General features: G+C 44.7%; 2 protein-coding genes across 3 annotated transcripts in view; one reads left to right on the top strand and one right to left on the bottom strand.

Moving 5' to 3' along the window:
- The window catches only part of ttll5 (tubulin tyrosine ligase-like family, member 5), a 53,002-nt gene extending 44,704 nt beyond the window's left edge, over positions 1-8,298 (top strand). For both annotated transcript variants that reach the window (XM_008282815.1, XM_008282806.1), the window contains 3 exons: positions 10-218; positions 3,906-3,988; positions 6,644-8,298. In XM_008282815.1, the coding sequence (XP_008281037.1) occupies positions 10-218; positions 3,906-3,988; positions 6,644-6,696 (345 nt within the window). In that variant the 3' untranslated portion in view covers positions 6,697-8,298. The remainder of the gene's footprint in view (positions 1-9; positions 219-3,905; positions 3,989-6,643) is intronic.
- A 363-nt stretch (positions 8,299-8,661) lies between these two features.
- Positions 8,662-19,039, bottom strand: tgfb3 (transforming growth factor, beta 3). The gene is made up of 7 exons (XM_008282827.1): positions 18,260-19,039; positions 13,734-13,897; positions 12,345-12,474; positions 12,072-12,179; positions 10,407-10,563; positions 9,668-9,821; positions 8,662-9,579 (listed from the first exon to the last, which is right to left on the bottom strand). The coding sequence occupies exons 1-7, from the start codon at positions 18,603-18,605 to the stop codon at positions 9,421-9,423; spliced, it is 1,218 nt and encodes a 405-aa protein (XP_008281049.1). The 5' UTR covers positions 18,606-19,039; the 3' UTR covers positions 8,662-9,420.
- Positions 19,040-20,760: the final 1,721 nt, after the last annotated feature.

Raw genomic sequence — 20,760 nt, 5'->3', positions numbered from 1 at the left:
GTTTCTCAGGCTCAATTTCCCGACCAGACAAGTGCTCCACACACCCAGGCTCCCACGAAATCATCCAGCTGCCCTCCATCTGGCTTTCACGTTCGGCCCAATCACGGCCACGGCCACAGCCACATCCAGACCTGCGTCAGCCCGGCTCTTGCTCCGAAGCCACCCAGCAGCGCCCGGGAGGGTCACACCAGGAAAACGGCAACAAAGCGCCTCATCAAGTAAGACCAGCCTCGCACATGAGTCAGTGTATTTACTCCTCGTGTTGTTTATATTAAATGCGGCTGCAAGTTTAACAAAGTCGCCATGTAATTTATCGCACATTAAGTGCAGCGGGGTGGCATTCTCTGGCCTCCGCTCTCGGAGTGAGATAGGGTTCATGGGATCGGTGAGTTCAAGAGGACACGGCTAATGCTAATGAGAGTTAGAATATGCGTGTAGCAGAGTGCTCCCAGTCTTTTGGCCGCAGGGTGTATCTGCCTGTTCAGTAAACAACCTCATCACAGGCCTGATTTCTGCCTGAACCGTAAACAGAGCGTGGTTCAGTGGAAGGGCCTGGGCTCCGAGCGCCGTTTAAATCCTGTTTGGTTTGGAGATAAGCTGAAGAGTACAGAAGGAAAAATAAAAGGAAAGGAGTGAAACTGGGCTGAACTGCCAGCTATTTCCCTCACTTATTTTATGACTTTATTACTGCAACATCTGGCCAAATTACACAACAACAGCAAACCTTTGTGATCAGGGGCTGATTGTTTGTTTAAAGCACGCTGTTGCAGTGCTGAAGGGCTCTTCACACTTGTTTCATGTGTAAGAGGGAAAGGACACAACTGGACCGGAACACAGACTGTTTTTACAGCGTTTGAGTTAAGCCCTTAAAGAAAGTGAATCATCCAAAGATCTGACAGTCCGCCTCTCCGTGTGACTTAATTCATTCATTGCAGCTTTGCAGGCCTGCTGACGGAGCGCCGAGAGAAGCCGTCGCTCTGCTGACGCGTTGCATTCAGTCATCCCGCTCGAGCGGACAAACTGTACCCGGCGAGTAAAGAGTTAAGAGGGCAGGGGTGCAGCGCCGGGGTTGTGTAGAATAGGTTAGGGCAGCCGGGTAGGTGCCGTGTTTGCTCCTGTGTGTGTGTCTTCCTGGCAGTTGCCGTGTTTACCCTCTGCATGTGGAATTCCAGAGCCCCCTCACACTCTCCTCTGTCCTGCATTTTTGTGGTCGACCAGTGTGACAGGGGAGAGTGTGGGAAAAACGGAAGCTTCAGGACCAAAAATGCGCTGATGGAAACAATGAAAAGAAAGAATAAAGAGAGAGGGGAAAAGAAAGAATGACAGCGAAAAGTAAACTCCGTCCAGGAGAAAGGAGATGATTGTTTGCAGAAAATGGTGGGATAATAAGTTGCTTCCCTTTATTTCCAGCGCTCATTTTAGGGGCAACTCAATACCTCTGTTATTGAGGCACATCTGAAATGCATCCCAGCGTAGGCCTAAGCCCCTCCAACTTATAATAGAATCACTGTGCTGGGTGTGTTCAAACAGTTCAAGGTTATCCAGCCCTCCAAACACCTTCCTCTAGCCAACTGCAAAAATGTTGCTTGATACAAATATACCAGCGTGACTTTAGCCTGAGCAGCGCAGCCGTGATGACCGCCGACAGTTGTTAGCCCAATCTATTTACCAGAATGGCATTCGCTTTTTGATCTTGTTTAGAAGAGGAGGGAAGATTTCAGTTGATACAGCCAAGCAGTTTCCTCTGTTTGGAGGCTTGCAACCCTACAAGAGGGCCATTCAGTCAGCTTGACTCCTGTCCAGTGATTGGGCTAAGTGACTAGTCAGCATTCACTTTTAAGTACAGCTGAATAGACCTTGGCAAACCCTCTGAGTGACAGCGCCTCTGATTTTCGGGCTCGGCTAACATACAGCGCACTTGCTGGGAGCAAATGTGCAGCACGTTGGTATCGTGCTCAACAGGGCAGGGCTCTCTCTCCTCTATCAACATACCACAGCTGCCAACTGGAGGGGCTGCAAGAACTCAAAGTGGTATGACTTCAGTGAAGGCTTTGAAAGGAGCAATTTGTAACACAAATAAATGAGCCTGTTTGGTATTTTGTTTGCAAGGTTTGGTTAGTCGCAGCTGTAACTACGGAAACCCGGGCTGTCGTGTGGCATTACTAATAGGGTGACAATTACAGCAGCGCCATTAATGTCAGCCTCGCCGCTGCTTTCACTCCCTATTAATCAGCCACAACAGTAGTTATTTTCACGGGATACTGTATACACACAGGAGCTGCCAAACGTGTGTTTATGGTTAAACTTTATCCCCTTTGGTCAGTCGGAGTTAACATTAAGACGCACTAACTACCTGGGTGCGCGAGAAAAGCGAAGCTGCGCATCAGGTACGTTTACACAAGGACGTGGGCTCCGTGCGAGCGGCGTGAAATGTTCGACTCTGGGCTTGTGTATCGTCTCTACATACTGCGAGTTCCGAATCGGTTCTCACCTGCAGCGCTCCTGGCCGCTGTCTGGCTCTCAAAGTGACAGAGTGAGAGACTGTTGACAAAGAAAGTGATGTGAAGAACCCAGAGGTCAAGTTTTTTTTTTCTTCCCCCCCTTCCACTCTCAATATGAAAGGGGTTGCTTCCTGTCGAGGTATGCCATGCTCAAAGTGGGCCAGTTCTATTTGTGGTTGTGTAATGGTATGAAAGAACAACTGTGCAGCCCCTTACAAGGAGGCAGTGTGTACCCTCATTACCTTATTAATGCTCCTTTGGCAAGCTGCTGTTCTGGGGCGAGAGGTTAATGCCAGCTAAGCTTTATTTATTGTTCCCCCTAAAAAAAAAAAAAATGCTTAACAGATTTAATGTATAAGGTTACAGACGTGTCTGCTCCTGCTCTATGCTCCAGTAGCTCTTGTAATGGTTTTCTCTGTGAAAACACTGTATTTGCTGTCTGATTATGTGAAAAGGGCTGTGTAATTCCTCGTCTGTGATCTTCAGACTCAAGTATGAAGCCCTGTTAAATAAATATACTACTGTGTTCACCATTCAACCTACAGTATGTGTAAGTTCCTTTTTGTCCACAGGCCAGCATATAGCTCTACTGATATTAATAATAATAAGCTTTATTTCAAGCACTGTGTTCCAAAGCGCTTCATATAAGGACTAAAAACAACAATAAGACAAGAATACAACAACAATAAAACAACAATAAATCACGAGATTAAAGATAAATCACACAGATATGAAAGCGCTTCTAAAAAAGATTAGATTTGTGATCGACTCTAATCTCAGCAGTCATTTCAGACTTGGGGATTGCAAAAGTATTGTGACCAGTCGGGCTCTGGAAATGACCAGAAGACCGCTATCTGTTGATCTAAGATGAGGTCCAGGCTCGTGAGGGGTTAGTAGATCCTCAATATAAGTAGAGGATTGGCAGCGTAAGGCCTTAAACCTGCAAAGTTTTAAAAACCAAAGCGACAATAAACAGGCAGCCGGTGCAGGGAGGCCAGTGTGGACACAGTAATCACCTCAATATTCCTTCCAGTGCAACAATCACATCACCCAGGACAAGGAGCAGGAATTTCTCCCCTTCTTGTCACAATAGCTCTCGAGAGGCTCTCAGTAAACACTCGGCCTCCGCTGACTGCACACAAAGAGCAACTATTTGAAATTGGCTGCACTTTTCTCCTGTCAGAGGATGGCTGGTCGGGCATTGTGCACACACACACACACACACACACACAGGCTTAAACAATCACATGCTGTCAGAAGCTGTTATATTTATGTATTTATTCAGGTTTCTGTCCCACAGCTTGTGGAGATGAGCTTTGAAATACAGTTCGTCTCTGCGTGACCCTTCGGGGGAATGATCGTTTTGGGTCTTCACGGACACTTCTCTCTTTGTCTGATTAACAGGCAGACGTCCTCGGAGAGTTCAGCCAGTGGAAGCGTGTCCAGCGGCCAGCAGGTGGTCTACGAGGCCATCTGCGGTAAAACAGGTGGGTTTGATAATGCGCTTCTGCATACGCTTAGTACTGTGCTGTGGTCCTGGGACGGGTGGGGTTGGGGGGGGATTTATACCCTCTGTATGCCAGTGTCAGTGATTACAGCCAGGCATAGTGGACATTCCTCATGGAGGACTGATAAGCACCACTGGGTATTTTTACCCAGCTCGCTCTCTCGGTTGTGTGCATGATGCATTTTGGACGCTGTAAGAAGTCACAGCATTGTCACAATAATAAAAAAAAAAAGGATCCAAACTTTAATCACAGCCTTATTAGAAGAAGTTTTATTGGTTATTATATTACAATACCTTGTGCCACAGTTCTCCCGAGAGTTACTGCCAAGAAGAGCTGAAGCAGCCAGAGCTGGATGGGCACAAACAGAATTTCCATTTTGGTAATTTTGCACTGTATATTCTACATGTGTCCAAGAGCAGAGGTCAGATTACCGTTGAAGGTTAAAGACGCGTAACAGCGAAGGCAACTTTTATATTTTTTTGTAATGAGATCCAGTGATGGGAACGGTTCGGGCATTCCCATCTGCTGGCCGTTCCCATGCAGTCGTAATTACCGTCCACGGGGCCAAAAGCCGTACCGAAAGAAATCACACTTCGCGCAAGAGGATGACAAATGCAACTCAGGCTCTGTGGGTTCATGCACTCACGTGTGCCCTGTCATCCTGCCTTGTTTCCACAGCCCGTTCCATCCTGAGCGAAGTGTTGAGCTTATTGCAGCAACTGTGACATTAAGCAGTTTGCGCTTATGCACACATCTGTTTGTCTGATCAGGGGGCTTTTTCCAGAGACGTACTATACATTAGCGTTAGCAAAACCGTACCGTTTCTCACATCATGTCGGTGTGGCGGCCGAGCCAAACGTGGAGATCAGCTCGTTGGAAAAAATACAGTAGCTGTGCGTCGACCCCACACAAACTCACATCCAAAAAAAAAAAAAACCTGTCCATGTGTCTGTGATCAGAATATTTCTTTTCATTCTGCCTCTTCTCTGCGCTCCCAAACTATGAAAGCTGGCTTAGGTTAACAAACATCTTATAAACTCATCAATTACTGTAACTGGATCCTTTGGGAGCAGCTTCTGAATTTCATGAATGCATTTTTTCCGTCGTTCAGGGTGCACAGGGTGGGGGCCGCGCTTCACTTTTGACTCAAAAAAAAAAAGAAAGAAAGAAAGAAACGAAACCAGTTAGCGGGGCAGGTTTACCCATGCACCGAGGACTGGGGACAGGGAGTCGAACAGAGACTCACTGTGGTGTTTTGAAGGTGGGGAAGGGGGGTGTTATTAGAAGGGGCACAGCCTTTGTGGAGCTTAGAAGTGCATCAGGTCTTTCTGCCTGCCCAGTGTACCTTTGCGGCGAGATGACTGAGCTCCCCTGATTGACTCTGACAGGCAGTTAGAGCGAGTCCAAATGGAGAGCATTCTCTATGATCAGCTGTCAGCCGTCATTAATCACACTCCCCCTTTATCTCTCTCTTGTGCGCTCCCTTAATCTCTTCCTCTCTCTCTCTGCTCGTACAACTCTCCCTTTATCCCCTGAAAACTTTTTTTCTCCTGCTCAGCCTCCCGCCCACCCCGACTTCTTCATCTGTGTTGATTTTTGACATGACATGAGGGCAGGATCTCGACGAGGACCCACCGACGCTTACAGAACCAGATTATATCGGCCACATGTGTTTTACAATGCTTCCCTTGAAGTTTCCTTGAAGTTCTCAGGGCTCCACAGTTGGTGACTGTGAGGAGATTTATTGCCGGAGTTTGAGAGGGAAATGAATGCTGCACTTGTGCCATTTTAATGGGAGTCTGATCATGTCAGGACGGATAGCTTTGGCCTCTCTCTATCAAAATAAGACCGTGTGGTGTGTTATTGGGAAAGGAGGGTAGTTATTGGCCGACATCCCTTTTTTTTTTTTTTTTTTCAGAGGAATTATGTAAGTTACTGGATGTTTGATTTGTCACTGAGTCACTCCCTTAAGCTGTACTTGTGTAGGTGTTTTATTAGCAGATAAAATTGAGTGCGTGTTGTTACTACGGTGCAAGAAGTGTTAATTAGTAATCAGTTACAGTAGATGGCTGTGTTTGTACAGGCTTTATCATCGTTTCGGTGTCATTCGGAGTGCGATGTGTAAGAGCGAATATTGTCCCTTTTTTTTTTTTTATCTTTCCTGTGCTGAGCTGAAGGAAGCCACTTCCAGCGGTCATGTCATCGGATTGGAAGTCGGGGAGATGTTTTCGTTTTCCAGCTCAGTCAGGCCCCACAGTGTAAAAGAGCACCAAAACAAACAGTGCGCAGGGAGGGAATGAAAGGGAATACTGTTTGGGAGCACAAACACGGCAGCTCTAACTGTACTTGGAATGCCTTTTCTACTGGATGCCTGGCCACGTGCCAGGCGATAGGGCGAGGGGGCGAGGGGGCCCGAAAGCCAAGGAGCAGTCAGACAAAAGACGAGCCACTGAGCTGACTGAGCGGATCAGCTGGTGGCCACCTTGACCGTGAATAATTATCCACAGAACATCCACCACAGGGGTTTTCAGATTGGTCATAAACAGTTCTATTTGTGCGCACAGATGGAAGACCTTTGACCGCCTTTGTACGTCTTTCTAATGCTTTTTTTTTTGTTCATCTGTTGTGTGCCAGGTCTGTCCGTGTACCGCAAGCTGTTCCAGGGCCAGGAGCCGGCTCACAGATGACACGAAGGCGACCAGAGGCACGTCCTGCCGCTTTGCAGGCCCGACAGGTGTCTCTGCATGTAACCACATCTCACAGAGGTATATTCTGGGAAAGGACAACAGATCAAAGTATGCCAAACACTGAACCGGGTCCTATTAATTTCTCTGTGATACAGCCACAGACATGCCAGGGGATAGTCTGCCAGGCCAGGAATGCCCAGCTTTGACGCAGGTTGGGATTTTGTTGCGCAGCTCCTCCTTCTCTCTCCCTCCCCCCCCTCTTCATCGCCCTTGGCTACAATCAGTCTATATCCCGACAGTTGCCCGCCCTCATTCTCTCCATGCTATTGATGCCACAGGAAGATTTCACTGACAGATAGCCTTCAGCAGATGGCTCTTCAAGCCCTGTTGGTATTTTAACTGCAGGATTCAGTGTTTCATTCTTTGCTCAGGCAGTGGCATGTGCACCCGCGGCCATACATGTAGATTATTTCTTCTAAAAAGATTTTTTTTTTTTTTAAATACAGGTGAGCTGAGGGGTTTTGGTAAGGAGAGACTGACAAGTATTGTGGAGACTGCCTGAGCAGCTTCTCGTCTTACTGAATAGTGAGCATTCAGAGAAGCTGCTTTCATGTGCGGCTCGCAGCGTTTAGACGCCAAACAGTTGCCAAATCAGACCCTCTGCCCTTCACCTAACGACGTGTTGAAGTATATCATCCTTTTTCTCTCGCTGGCTTGATGAGGAGATTCTGATCGTTAGAGCTTGTACATGATTGGTTGTTGCCTATTTACGAGGATGACGTGACACTGTTGCAGCGATGTTTTATGTCAAGAGTGCAGTTGGCTTCTGAATATTCCTGTAAACTGTTGAGATGTTGATATTGTTTCCTCTTGGATGGACCAAATTGAATATTTTTGTTTTGCTAAGTAACTTATTGTCATTGCATCAGTATTTATGTACTGTAAAATCTCCTTCATGAGGTCTTTTTGACCATTTCTGTAGCTCAAAGCATAACATAAAGATGAAGTATGGTTATGCGCAGACTTCTAATGATGGTAAATGCTGCACCAGCAGGTTAATATCCTTGTGTATATTCTGTTCCTTGGGACCATATAGCGAGTTCGCTCAGGGCGTGTTAATAGACTAAAGTATCTCTGTTTTACGTGAGTACATTTACCATATGTTTATGATGACTTGGTCTGAAATACTTGAATTTTGTGCATGACTTTCTCATATCAGCTGGTGACTATCATCAGTGTGACTTTGCACAGATTGTAGTTTTCGATGCAGTACAACAGAGCTGGTTTTAAAACTAAAGTGACGGTGGCTGTTTTTGTAACGTGCGATCGATGTTCAGTTACATGTCGTGGATTTTATTACCGCTGAGGCCAGTTGCATGCTGTATTACTCCGACAGCAGGATCCAAATCAATGTGCGTAATCTACTGTGGTGGTACAACGTTGTTTCCAGTACAATGTTGTAATTTGTTCTGTTCCTTATTGTTTACAATATACACGCATGGAAATGTACGACTTTTTGGGAACAATTTAGGCAGTTTGTAGCAAACAACACTGAACTGAATGCCTAGAAAAACATTAAAGTACGACGACTGTGTCAGTAAATGTTTCTGTTCTTTGATTTCTTCACTGTGATCATTAAAAATCCCCCTATTTCCGTTCAGAATAACCGCTCAGAACAAAAAGAAACTCCGACAGTAATGAAAAATAAAACAAATCTCTCCAACTGTCCATTTTTTAATTAAAAAAAAAAAAAAAAAGTGTTTCCAAGAGTAATAAGAAAAAAAAAACATTTACAGTTTGTGATCTAGTTAAGTTCACTTAGTGACATACATCATCTCATACAACAGAAAGGCTTCACTTTTAAAACGAAACAATCCCTGGAATCACCATCCTGTTGCATTACAGAGGTAAACATAACCATGGAAATACTACTTTGAAATAAAGATCGGTTTCCAGCATGTTTTCTTTTTTTTTTTTTTTTCTTCTTCCTAAGATCTTTTTTATTCAACAGCATTTAATCCTAAACAAACAGTGTTGTAGGGAGCTGCGGCGTGCACAGCGTCAGTTTCCAGCTTGGACATTCAAACGTGTCCCGTGTGTGTGTCAGAGAGCCCAGAGATGTGTTTGCTCTCAGCAAACAATCATTTTTTTATGATACCCTCTTTGACGCATGCTGAGTTTTAGTCTGCATTCTCTGGCATTTTCTCTCTCTCTCTCTTTTTTTTTTTTTTTTTTTGGCTGCAATTATTTAATGTCCTTGAGAATGCATTGGTCATAGCAAGACAATTATTGTTCTGTTCCTCTTTTAGTGAAAACAGGCTTCGATTACCAATATTCACGTGAGATTCAGGCTCTTCAAAATGCTGGAATATATATATAAAAAACAAACAAACAACAGGAGAAACACTGATGTCAAAGGCAATTCAACAAGAGGTCTGATGGGTTCGAGAGCGCTGTTGGTGAAGTGGTGTCTGACAAGTCTTCTAGTTAAATGCTGCCAATGATCGTGAGCAAAGTGGTGGACTGCATTTTTTTTTTTTTTTCTTTTCTTGAGAGAGAGCTTGGGCAAAGGCTGAAGCAGGAGGGGGTGGGGGAAGGAGGTACTCATGGAGGACAAATTGTACCCTGTCCACTTTAATTCCTCATACCCGCTTCTGAGTAGTGCTTTGAGCCGTCGCATCCCGTGTCTCTCGCCCGGGCCCCTCCCCGAAGCCCCCCCAAGTTTTAGCTGCACTTGCAGGACTTGACGACCATGTTTGAGAGCTGCTCGACTTTCGGGGAGCGACCCACGTAGTAGAGGATGGTGAGGGGCTCCAAGTCCTGAGGAACACAGCAGGGTGAGGCGGACGCTTCGGGGTTCAGGGTGTTGTAGAGGCTCAGCAGCTGTAGCAGTAGAGATAGAGAGAGAAGGTGAGGATCTAGAACTACATCATCCAAACAGATTTTAAAGCGTTGCTGCTCTTTGACTCACCGAGCTGTGGGTGGTGTCTGCGCTGCGTAGGTAAGGACAGGGACCGGAGCAGAAGTTAGCGTAGTACCCTTCAGGCTGATGGATCCACCTCCAGCCCAGATCCTGCCGGAAATTAATATATAGTGGTCGCACACAGCAGTTCTCCTCGTAATTGCTGCGGACAAGAGAGGAGAGACAGGATCTGGATGTCATGGATGACACACAATTTTAAGAGTTGTATACATTTTCCACCCTATAGCCTCAGTGTGAGATGAGAGAGACGTGCAGAAATTCCACTCTTAGGTGTGCCCTTATTTTCCCTCTTGGAGTCAGCCCAGGTGTCTTTGGTACTGCCTGTCAGTCTGACAGAGGAAATCCAGAGCCGAGGAGACGGCGTGTAAGAGGAGGTAGCGTTTGCTAGAGCCGGGACAGATCCTGACTTGTTATCAGCTAATACCTCTGCCATGCTCCTCTGAGTGATTAACAAGCTGTGTATTCTGTGCCCACGTTCGCTTCTTCCCTGTCGTCTTATTGAGGAAACTGATATTCTCATGTGATGCCGCTGCGACTTGTGTACAACTTGACAACATAACCCCCTGTCTGCAAGGCCATTCATTTGCAACATTCGAAGCAGCGCAGGGGTCAGATTTCTGAGCTTGGCAGCGCATGTGAGGCCAGAGAAATGATATTTTACAAGGTTAAAGACAATGAACAGTACAACAGTGCATGGCGTTTTCCGGTGCTTGGAAACGGGCCTTACTTGAAGCAGTAATTGGTGTCAAGTGCCCGCTTGCGCCTGCGGGAGGAGGACTGGGCATCCAGCCTGTGGGGAGGCAGCATCATGAGGATGAGGTGGGGGTACGGCTGCTCCTTCTGTTTTTTCACACGGCTCTGCTCGTCATAGTCCATTTCCATACCTGCGGGAGGAAGTCGCTTAGTCTGGAGGACGCCAAGAACAAAAACCTTTGCACAAAGATGCCTGTTCTTCAAGAGCTGATTTCAGCGGAAGCGCGGTTTATTTTGAATCGGTGTCGTCGACTGTAACCTTTTACATAAGGCTCGGCTTCACTCGCTTCTGGCTTTGCTTTTCATCCCTTTCTGTATTTAACACCGGTCCCTCTAACTTCCTCCGTTCTCCCCCCTGGGCCTGTGTCTGCTCATCCAATCTATCCCTGATAGCTAAAGCAGTGGATATCTCAGGAGAGATGCTGCTGGTGGATGTGTACGGCCCTCTTTAATTTGGGGCCAAACGTCTGAGCGCCGTGGCAGCACATTCCTTGTGGCCAAGCCAGTCAGGAGTGTTCCCAGGACCGAGGGCCCGGGGGCCCCAGTGTTAAGTGAGATACCAGATCGATTGTATTCCCATGCTCTGTGTCTCTCTCTTCCTCTTAGAAAGGAAAGCCATTATCTTAACAAAAAGACCTCGATGGGTATCGCTGCGAGAGGAACATTTTGATGACTGGACTGAAAGCAACTTTTGTAATAAGGAGAGCATTGTGTTGTTGTGGTATAGCTAGATTCTCATTCAGAGCTCAAAAGCAGCGCCTCAGGTAACCGAAATCAGCCTGTACAAGCACTAAAACAAGAGGGGTGAGACAGTTAGCAGATTAAAGTTTAATCTACACGTCCAATCGCTGCCATTAGTACGAGCACAAGATGTTAAGAGCTTTGTGCTGCCACGTTAAACATTACAGGAAGAAAACTGGTCATTATGAAATCTCTGAAACACCTAAAACAAGCACTGCAAACTAACATCTGAAAAAAAAACCCTTGAATCAACTAGTCTCGAGACCCACTAATGCAAATCATCCAAAGAAACCAGCGGCGCCTTAATAACGCTAATCAGAATAAACCGAACGTTTCAAACAAAGACGAGATGCCTATCTGGAACATTGGACAAATCAAACGCAAGTCAAACAAACTGAATCGCTATCTGGCTCGTGATCGCGAATACAAACTGGCTGAACATCTTTTCGCTGTGAGGCTGAGAGATGAAAAGCAGAGACAAACGCTGACCAAACACAGACTCGGTGACCACAGTCTGGACACGGAGGCTGGACGACACAGAAGAAAACCTTGGAAACCTGAAGAAGAAAGAGCCTGTGCTCCACACACAATGAACAAGACGGAGAGTGTTTTTGTTTTTTAGGAATTGTCGGATAGGATATACACCTATTTGGTTTCTTAAATATGAAGTTACAGCTTTATATTTACTGCACAGGCACGAGAGCGGTGTCGGTGGTAGCATCTAATCTGTCAGGTAGTGTCTAATCAACTTTATACTAATGTCGACTTTTTAAAAACTTATTTCCTTCTTTTGTCTACTTGCTCATCAGTCTGAAACCTTTACACCTCGTTAAAATGAAGTTTAACCGAACAAAAATCCAAAATCCAAACCATCTTAAACGATCAACTGCAACCTCACCTTTGAACTTGACCTCCAGCACCTCGTTGGCGTTCTCGATGATATCCCCGTTAGGCCTGAAAGTGTGGCAGGGACAGTGCACGCTGATCTCCAGGCCAAGGTTGGTCTCTGAGGGGGGAAACCAGAGCAGGGGGATGTAAGGAGATGGCATTTTTCCCTGAGGCCATTATCCTTCCTTTTTTTAAAAAATGAAGCAGTACTTTTTTTCTTTTTTTTTTTGGCAGGATATGTAATAAGGTGCGATGCGAGGAAAATTCGAGGTGTCCCACTCACGTCGGTACATCAGCCACTCCCTCACTGTCTCTGTAACATCAAAGGAGACCCACTCAGGCGTTCCCTTGGTCAGGACGTTCTTGCCCCCGATGTAGCGCTGTTTGGCTTTGGGGTCATCTTTCTGGAGGATCTGTGAGGAAAGATGAAAATGTGACCCAGCTGCATAAACTCTTTTATTTTTACACACACACACACACACACACACGCATATACACACAGAACCGAGGCTGTCTGTCTGAGCCAGACTCTCCAGGATGCCTTGGGCCAAATGTCTACTCTTCATGGAAAAAGTGACTCCCTGTGTTGATATCCCCATTTTGCAAGTTAATGCCTGCGTGTTACCCTCTTGCCAATGAGAACCTGGCTGTCCTTCACATCAGCCATTCAAACTTTGACTTAAGCTTCTCAGATGTAGTGTCACACAGTTCAGATGAAAGCACCTCTGAGGGCATTTATGTCTTAACTGTGTTATCGTGTCAAAAAAAAAAGAAACGACAGAGGAAAATACAACTTTGAGACATTTATATCTGCAGCAGCACAAAGGTGTTTATCTGTGGTGCGAAATGTGTGTTTGGGTGGTGGGTACGAGCACTTAGCCCCACAGCAGCGCCATGGATAACCAGGTTCCTGAACATTGTCAGCATCTAATCTGTCTTCCTGTGGGAACGAGGGGCCAGAGGACTGCCAGCGTCAGCCCGCTGCCAATCAGCTCCAGCCTGAAAAGTGTGGGGGCGAGCGAGCGGCTCCATTTACTCCCCCGGTGGGTGACCCTGCCTCTATCTCCTCCTAGGCCCCTGGAAACAATCTGAGGGCCTGACAGTCTGTATTCAGCGCTGGCCAGAGCCTTGCCTCAGAGGCGGTATGCAGTCCGGAGACGCTTGTCTCCCTGGCAGGAAATGTTGGAACCTGATCATTACTCCTAGTCTCTCACGGGAGATTAATGAGGAAACAGAAAAAAAAAAAAACAATCTATTCTTGCCACCCCACACACAGACATCTACCAGATGTATGCTTTAGCACACTTCAAAAAATGCTCATAAACACAAAAATGCAGGGGGCAGATCTATATATGCCTGACTGGATCTAACATGGACGGACAACTGCTTTGAGATTGACAGCTATAAGAAAAGAAAAAAAGTGCCGAATGGTAATCTGGGGTTTCTTAAAGACGGCTGCACAAGCTCTTAAATTTGACCTAATGTAGAATCCATTTGACTATAAGCACATGGAATAATGATCAGCACTTGAAAAGAGGAGAGAGGGAGTTGGACACCCTAATATAAATGTTTTCATCTTTCTCGCTGACCTACACGGGCCTTCTGAGAGAAGTGGAGCACATAACCCCCCTGTGCTCTGCTAACAGTGGAAACCAACGGTCAGTTCACACACCTGGTAGAGCTCAATCCTCTGCTCGTTTTTCTTGGCGCTGGGGTTGGGGATCCGCAGGGCTCGAAACTCAGCCCGGAACAAGTTGGTGGAGTTCTTCTCCATGACGGACACGTTGAAGCGGAATACCTTGGAGGTGATACCCTTGGGGCAGTAGGGGAGGTCATCTGCAGGTAAAGTGGAAAATCGTGACTCATCAGTGGCTTTAAAAAACATTGTGAAATATCTCAGATTTTATTGTTCAGCTGTTACCTCATTGTGTACATGTTATCAAAGCCCCCTTTCTGTCTCCACTGACTTCCAAGGGTGGACATGTTTACCTCCTGATTATTGATGAGCTTTTTGCCGAGGATTCCCCTAAATAGTTTACAGATAAAAACAAAAGTTCCACCTTCTTTTTTCTTTTTTTTTTTAACTATTTCTAGTCCATTCCACGGGGCCATTACCCCAAACCATCTGCTTATACTTTTGTGCAGTCCAAGTTAGCAACAAGTTGAAGTCATGAAATGAAAACCAAATGTCCCATGTGGTAGTGGAGCAGGCTACAGTGGGACAGCAGCGTGCTGCTCCTCCTCCTCCCACCAGCACTTGAGCCCAACAGGTGCTCCGAGGGCTCGGACGGACGCCAAGTATTCCCTGGAACTCGGAGGTTTTAGCCACGAACATGTGGACTCACATGCTGGAGCGGAACAATACCTGAGCAACCGCCGAGGAGGGAGACAGCATCACGACAGCGAGGCCACCGAGAGGAACAATAACTTGCTGTGCACCTTAACATTTTTATGTGTGTGTGTGTGTGATTGCACGCTGACCTTTGGCAGAATCAGATAAATAACCGGCCACACTGTGATCCTATCTGAAAAGCTTCCTGTTGCATTGAAGCCTTTCCCCCTTTTTTTTATACCATAAAAACCATTGAACAGTTTATTATTTTAACAGGCAGAGCACATGCAGTGTTGAGCAAAACAAGCACATAGCAAACTTTTTATGAGCCAAGTGGAAACAGTCATTTACAGCCAAGCCTTGGCTAATTTATTACCTCAAGCTTAAGCTTTATTACCGAGCCTCAGGATTTTGCTGGTGGTTGAAAGGGGGCATTGCACCTTTAGCTGATTTGCACCTCAGGCAGTTTTTCGGGAAAAATGGAAACTCAGAAGTCGAGTTGTTTCTGTGTCATGCGAAAGGAACTTTCACATCTCCAAGTATCTGTACTTCATTTGACCCATAATCCTATTTCAGTGTCCTCCCAGTCATTATCTGATATTTCCACAAAGTTTTTTCTTTCAACTTTCCCTATTTATAGGTGACCTTTTCAGCATTCATCCCCAGCCACATATCTGTCCAGTGTTTCCACACACAATCTATAAGGAGGAAACCTCAGTAGCCTTTTCCTCCCCCTCACTCACTACTCTGTCTCCCCCTCTCTCCCCTCCCACCCACCACCTCCCCCACAGAAGGTGGAAAGCCCCACTTCGAGGGGAGATTTGAAATTCTAATCAAGTCTTTGGTTTCCTTTTGGATGACCTCATTTTTCCCATTGCAATGGTTTTAGGTGGATTTCACATTATGGCTTATTTTTGCCAAGGGTCTGAAAGGTAATTTGTTCCATGTTGGTGAGTGGAGGGGGATTGCTTGTATAATTAAAATGAGCTACATTCACTAATTTTTTGACCCCTTCCATTTTTTAGATGTTAGCTCTTCAGACTGAGTGTCAGGATGCTGACACAAGCTTAGCCTGGAAACTCTCTCACAAAGCACAGGTTCATTTCAATAAGCTTCTCCGGAGGCCTAATTTCTACGAGTTAATCCACTCAGAAATGAAAGATTCTGTGTTTTATGTGCAATTATAAAACAGTTATGTAGACCCATTGTTGTGCCTGATGATTCACTGAAATAACGCACCCTCCTTAGATCCAATCCCAATTAGAGAATTTATTTATTCAGAGCTTTATTGGGGGATATTCTCATTAACACGTTAACAAAAGTGCATTTATAGCCACGTATAAAAGCCCGGATAACAAAATGATGCCCGTTTGATTCCATTCGCATATTATCACTCAATTAATTTGAGCATAGACGGGTTTTAAAGGTTTTAAATGAGGGATTTAGAAGCGAAGTTGTGCAGACAGCCTCAGGACAGCCTGGCATTAACAGCCTGGTCCAGACCAACACCTGACACCAGCTCAGGCCTCCTGTGTCTGGGATCCTCTCATGACACAGAATTCCCTGATAAAAAAAAAAAGCTCTCAGGAATCACCTCTGGTTGCCCTTTTGCCCAGAGGATAGCCGGTGATGTCAGTCTCTCCAGAGCTTTGAGGAGGTAAACAAAGGAAATACGAAGCATAAGTCGGCAGGTGCTAGCCAGCTGCTGTGGTGTCTAGATCTCATAAAGCATGACACAAATTTCTTTGGAAATGCATTAGCTGGCGTTTTGTATTATCTGCTTAAATTGCAGCATCTGGAATTTGAACTAGTTTGCCCCGATGGAAAAGTTTCACTCACCAATTACCCTAGAAATAGACATTAAGGTTCTAGTGAGCAGTATTTTTCTTTTAAAAAGTCCAGTTCCTTCATTCATCTGACTGTGGACTCTTGACTGTTACAGGCCACAACAGATGATGAGATAATACCACGGACCTCTGCTGCGAAGAAAAACAACTTTTCCCCACTTGATTAAAGATGAGGAAGCAAAAATGGTCAAGGCGTGGGAGTGAGCTGGAGAGATGCTGTTTCTCTGGGCGCAGGCCAAAGACCTCTGTCTCTGTTTGTGCAGATGACATCATCTTTCTACTATCCCATATATCAGATACCCTGCTGTCCTCAGCGCAAGTCCTCTTTTTTTTTTTTTTTACTGACCCAACAATGAGTCAATGATTGGCTTGAAATTTCACTGAAACTGCACGTTCCAGTGTGCGAGGCACGGTCGGTCGGTGGATTCCTAAAATGCTGTCGTGCCACACTCTGATGCGCCACAAAAGGAAGCTCTAAGCCGCTGCCCTGTCTCAGCTTTGCCTCGTTTACTCATAAATGGCAAATACCTTGATTTGCATTAGTAGTAGCGTCTAGCAAAGTAGTCTGGAGCAAGCGGTGCATTCAAGTATGAGAGAAAAGTTTCTGTTTAACTTCTTAACTGAGCATGAAAAAAAAAAAGAAAAGAAAAAAAAAAACTTGACTATATTCCCAAACACTCCCACCTTCCAAAAACAGTGAATGTAAAAGTCATTATATCCAGCAGGAATGAAAATGAACTACACTGCAAAATTATCAAGGTGACAGACATTATGTTCCTACACACTGCAACATGCCCAGCTCCCCTTAAAATTACATAATGGAAAGGGAGAGAAAAGTGTTAATTAATGTATGTTGGCGCCTTCTGTTAATTTGAGTAATATCTTCCGTGGATAAGCTGTCGGGCAGAAGGTGCTGCCAGTAGTAAGTCAAGTCCGCGTCTTGTATTATCACCTACAGTACGGCCTACAGTAAGAGACCAGTGATGTGTCCTGGGCACCTGGCCATCACTGATCCCACTCCTTAGACCTCTGTTTGTTTTGGGAGCTCTGGCTACCTCTGACCAGTGGATAAACCCCGAGCTGTGTATTTTGAATGTCAGAAGCACTTTGTGGGACCTGTGAAATGGATTTGATTCAGGGCTTACGCTGGAAGCGGCAGAAGCTCTGCTCAGTGTCACAGCGCAGCACAAACACCTGTTGATTTCAAACTGGTAACACCACGCACCAACCGGCCTCTGACCGTAAAAACAGGCACAGATCCAGCTGCTCCATTTAAAAAATAAAAAAAAAGAGGCAACTTTCTGTGGAAGAATCTGCTGCTCGGTGAGCTTCTGCTTCTGATTTCTGGAACAATCAATGGGCCATAGTTTATACAGGAAATACCAATATGGATGAACAAGGGAATAAGATCATAACAAGGAGCTACTCGAAAAGAAATAGTAGGGAAATAGAAAGTGAGTAACAGTGGATGAAAAATATTGGGGAACTCAGGGCCAGAAAATGGAGATGAGGTATTGGAGTTGGCAATAAATACTAGACTTAACAGCCTGAGAATTTTCCTCGCTTAGGAATGTGTCAGACTTAGGCTGGAGTTCCCATGGCTTTGGTGTGAGGTATGTATGAGGAATGGTGCTCATTCCAATTAGACTGTTTACTTTGCCCTCTCCTTTGCGCGACGCTCCACTGCTCACTGGCGCGTCTGTGCGTAAAAGCTGCACAGACACGAGTGGACTTCAGAGCAGCTGGAAAAATTACATTCTACTTTTTGACATTGTTTCGTCGCCTTATCATTATTATTACTACTATTATCATCGTGGCACGATTAAACCGTTGCTTTTAGGTGCGTAAATACATTTGGACAAGTCAGTTTTGGATAAAGTTTTGGCGTCTACCACTGAATGTGCACACAGGCAAAATAAAACTTTAAATCACCTGCGTCTAGAACAGAAACGGTTTGAGTTTATTGGATGGGAACCGATGAAAGACAAATATTTCACGAGCAAAAACAAAAAGACTCACTGTTTTCTGGCGGACCATTGATCATGTTGAACTTGTAAATCTCTTTGGCGTAGTACTCAGTCTCCGTGTTATCCTGCCCGCAACTCTGCTGCCGGTCTCTTCCCAGCTCCTCAATGAGCTCCTTGGTGCTGTTATAAAGGGCCAGAACCTGAAACGGTACCTGACTTGGACCTGTTGTTTGAGGCGGACTGGTCATCCGGAGTTTACTGAGAATCTGTCCCCGGACCGCCTCCACTCTCTTTTTCTTGATGTGGTCGATGTCCACGGTGGTGCAAGTGGATAGCGAGAAAGTCATTGTCACACAATTTGAGAGGAGGAAAAACAGAAGTGCTTTGCCCAGATTCATATTTCACTCTGCGTTCACTCACAACCGAGACTTGTCAAGTAAAAGAAGAAGAAGAAGGAGAAAAAAAAATCCGATTTGAATAGAATCCCTTTTATCTTTTCATTCAGGTCGTGAGTGAGTTCTGTTCCTGGAGGAATCCCATTTTCTCAAGTGCTATGTCATCTTTGCAAAATGCGCATTTGCATGGGAGCAAATCCGTGCCATTTTGGAAAATAACCTCAATTCCTCATCAAAACCCTCAATTATACTCTTCATTCCCTCTTGTCTCATTCAAGCACCTCTCCTCTTTCTTTTTGTTCTCTTTAGTTTACAACGGGCCGATCTCTGCACCCTGGTTCAGTTTCTCCATTGCATGCAGGCTCTTTCCATCCACTTGTGCTCGTGGAGCCAGTGCGCCTCTTGTTATCTTCCCGCAGTCCAACCTCAACACACACTCAGACGCTTTCCACTCTCACTCATACTTTATAGTCACAAGCTGTGACGTTTCTGAGGGAGGGGCAGCGAGTTGTAGCCTGCGCTCGGACAATCAGATCTGTCCTGCTCTCAAATAAAACGAGACATTTGAACATGCCAAATCTGTTTTTCAGTCAAATGCGCGTAAAAACTGGGCGATGCGATTACGCAAGAGAGAAACAAAGGGTTGCATTGATTTGTCAAGAATATTTCTTTTTTGTTTTCTGTCCTTTTCACGCATGGAGTGGATAAATACCATTCGTGTTTTATGAATATGATTGAAATGAAGCGGTGCATTTCTGTGTGCTCGTACACTTCCATCAGTTAAGGACACACAGGTTATGTGGGGGTCACTGAGTGCACAGTGTTGGGGATATCCAGAATAAAGCTTTAGAGGGAAATCAAATGCTGATGGAGGGCCAAAGTTAACAAAGAGGATCTTGAAGGTGCACAGGGGAGCAGCCAGCTGCTGTGATCCGCTGCATGCTGCTACCGTTCAGCGGCTCCACAGCGAATGTAAATATGAGCAACAGGGACATCTAGCGGACAAATGGAGCAACTGCAGGTCCAGTTGTTCCTCTGACTAGGGACCACAGAGTGTCTGTGTTTGGGACAGTTACAGACCACTACAGAAAGAGAAAGCCTAATGGGGATGATGGAGCTCTGTTCTGAAGATCCATCTGATGAAGGGTGAGGTCAGCAAAATGGTAAAGACTTGTGAAAGAGGAAAATAAGCTGTTTGTTTGGGAACTGTTTGGTTTAGGGTGACACTGCTCACTTGGAGGCATCATTCATATTTCTTAGGGAGCTCCTGTGTGAAAAGTGGTGCAATATTTTTAGATGAATTCAGAACTAAATTCAGTTAAATGATATATTATTTGTATGTGCAACCATTTGGCTAAGTTAGTATATAACCAGCTGATGGATTCAAGTGATAAATCTGCTCACCTCTCGTGTTCTATGAGATTCTATTGTAATAAACGGTTCAGATTTTCATTTCACACAAATGCCACCGATTCAGTGATTACTTTTACATCCTCTCTGGTTGGAGGGTAATCAGTGAAATCGCCGGTCTGAGATTTGTTTCATAAGCAAGAAGGACATGATTATACTGTAGAAGACTATGGGTTCAAAAAATGGTTAAAAGAAAGTGGTAAGAAAAAAAAATCTGGCAGCAAGGGTGCCAGAAGAAAAAACTGTGTTCATACAGTCAACACGTAAATTAATACTTTTTTTTCTGCAATTTTGCTGGGTATGATCTGTAATTTCACAATACGTGGAATTCTGTAAAATTAAACTTAGCATTTTTCTAATTCCTAATATCGATAGCAAAGCAAATATCTGTTAAATATATTTATATATTTTGTTTCTTTAAATACAGTAAAAAAAAAAAAAGCGTAATATGACAGTCAACTGTGTAAACTAATTACATTTTTTTTAAATTACATATTTTTTTATGTGGACATTATTTATTTTGGCCTGTTTATTTATTTGTTTGATGATGTTTTTTATGGTCATTATGTAAATCAATTTACTTTTTTCTTGTGATTTTTTTTCTGAATATTTAAGCTAGTCAGGTTAATTAGTATTTTAGATAATGTTGTAGGATCTTAACCTTAATATTTAATTTAGTCACATACATATTTATTTTAAATATTATTGTAAGGTCCTAAACGTAATATTTAGTTAGTCAGGTACATTT

The sequence above is a fragment of the Stegastes partitus genome, unplaced genomic scaffold (assembly GCF_000690725.1).
Source record: "Stegastes partitus isolate 25-593 unplaced genomic scaffold, Stegastes_partitus-1.0.2 Scaffold8, whole genome shotgun sequence".
Taxonomy (NCBI): Eukaryota; Metazoa; Chordata; class Actinopteri; family Pomacentridae; genus Stegastes; species Stegastes partitus.
The sequence above is the reverse complement of the archived record's forward strand: the minus strand, read 5'-3'. Positions and strand labels throughout refer to the sequence as shown.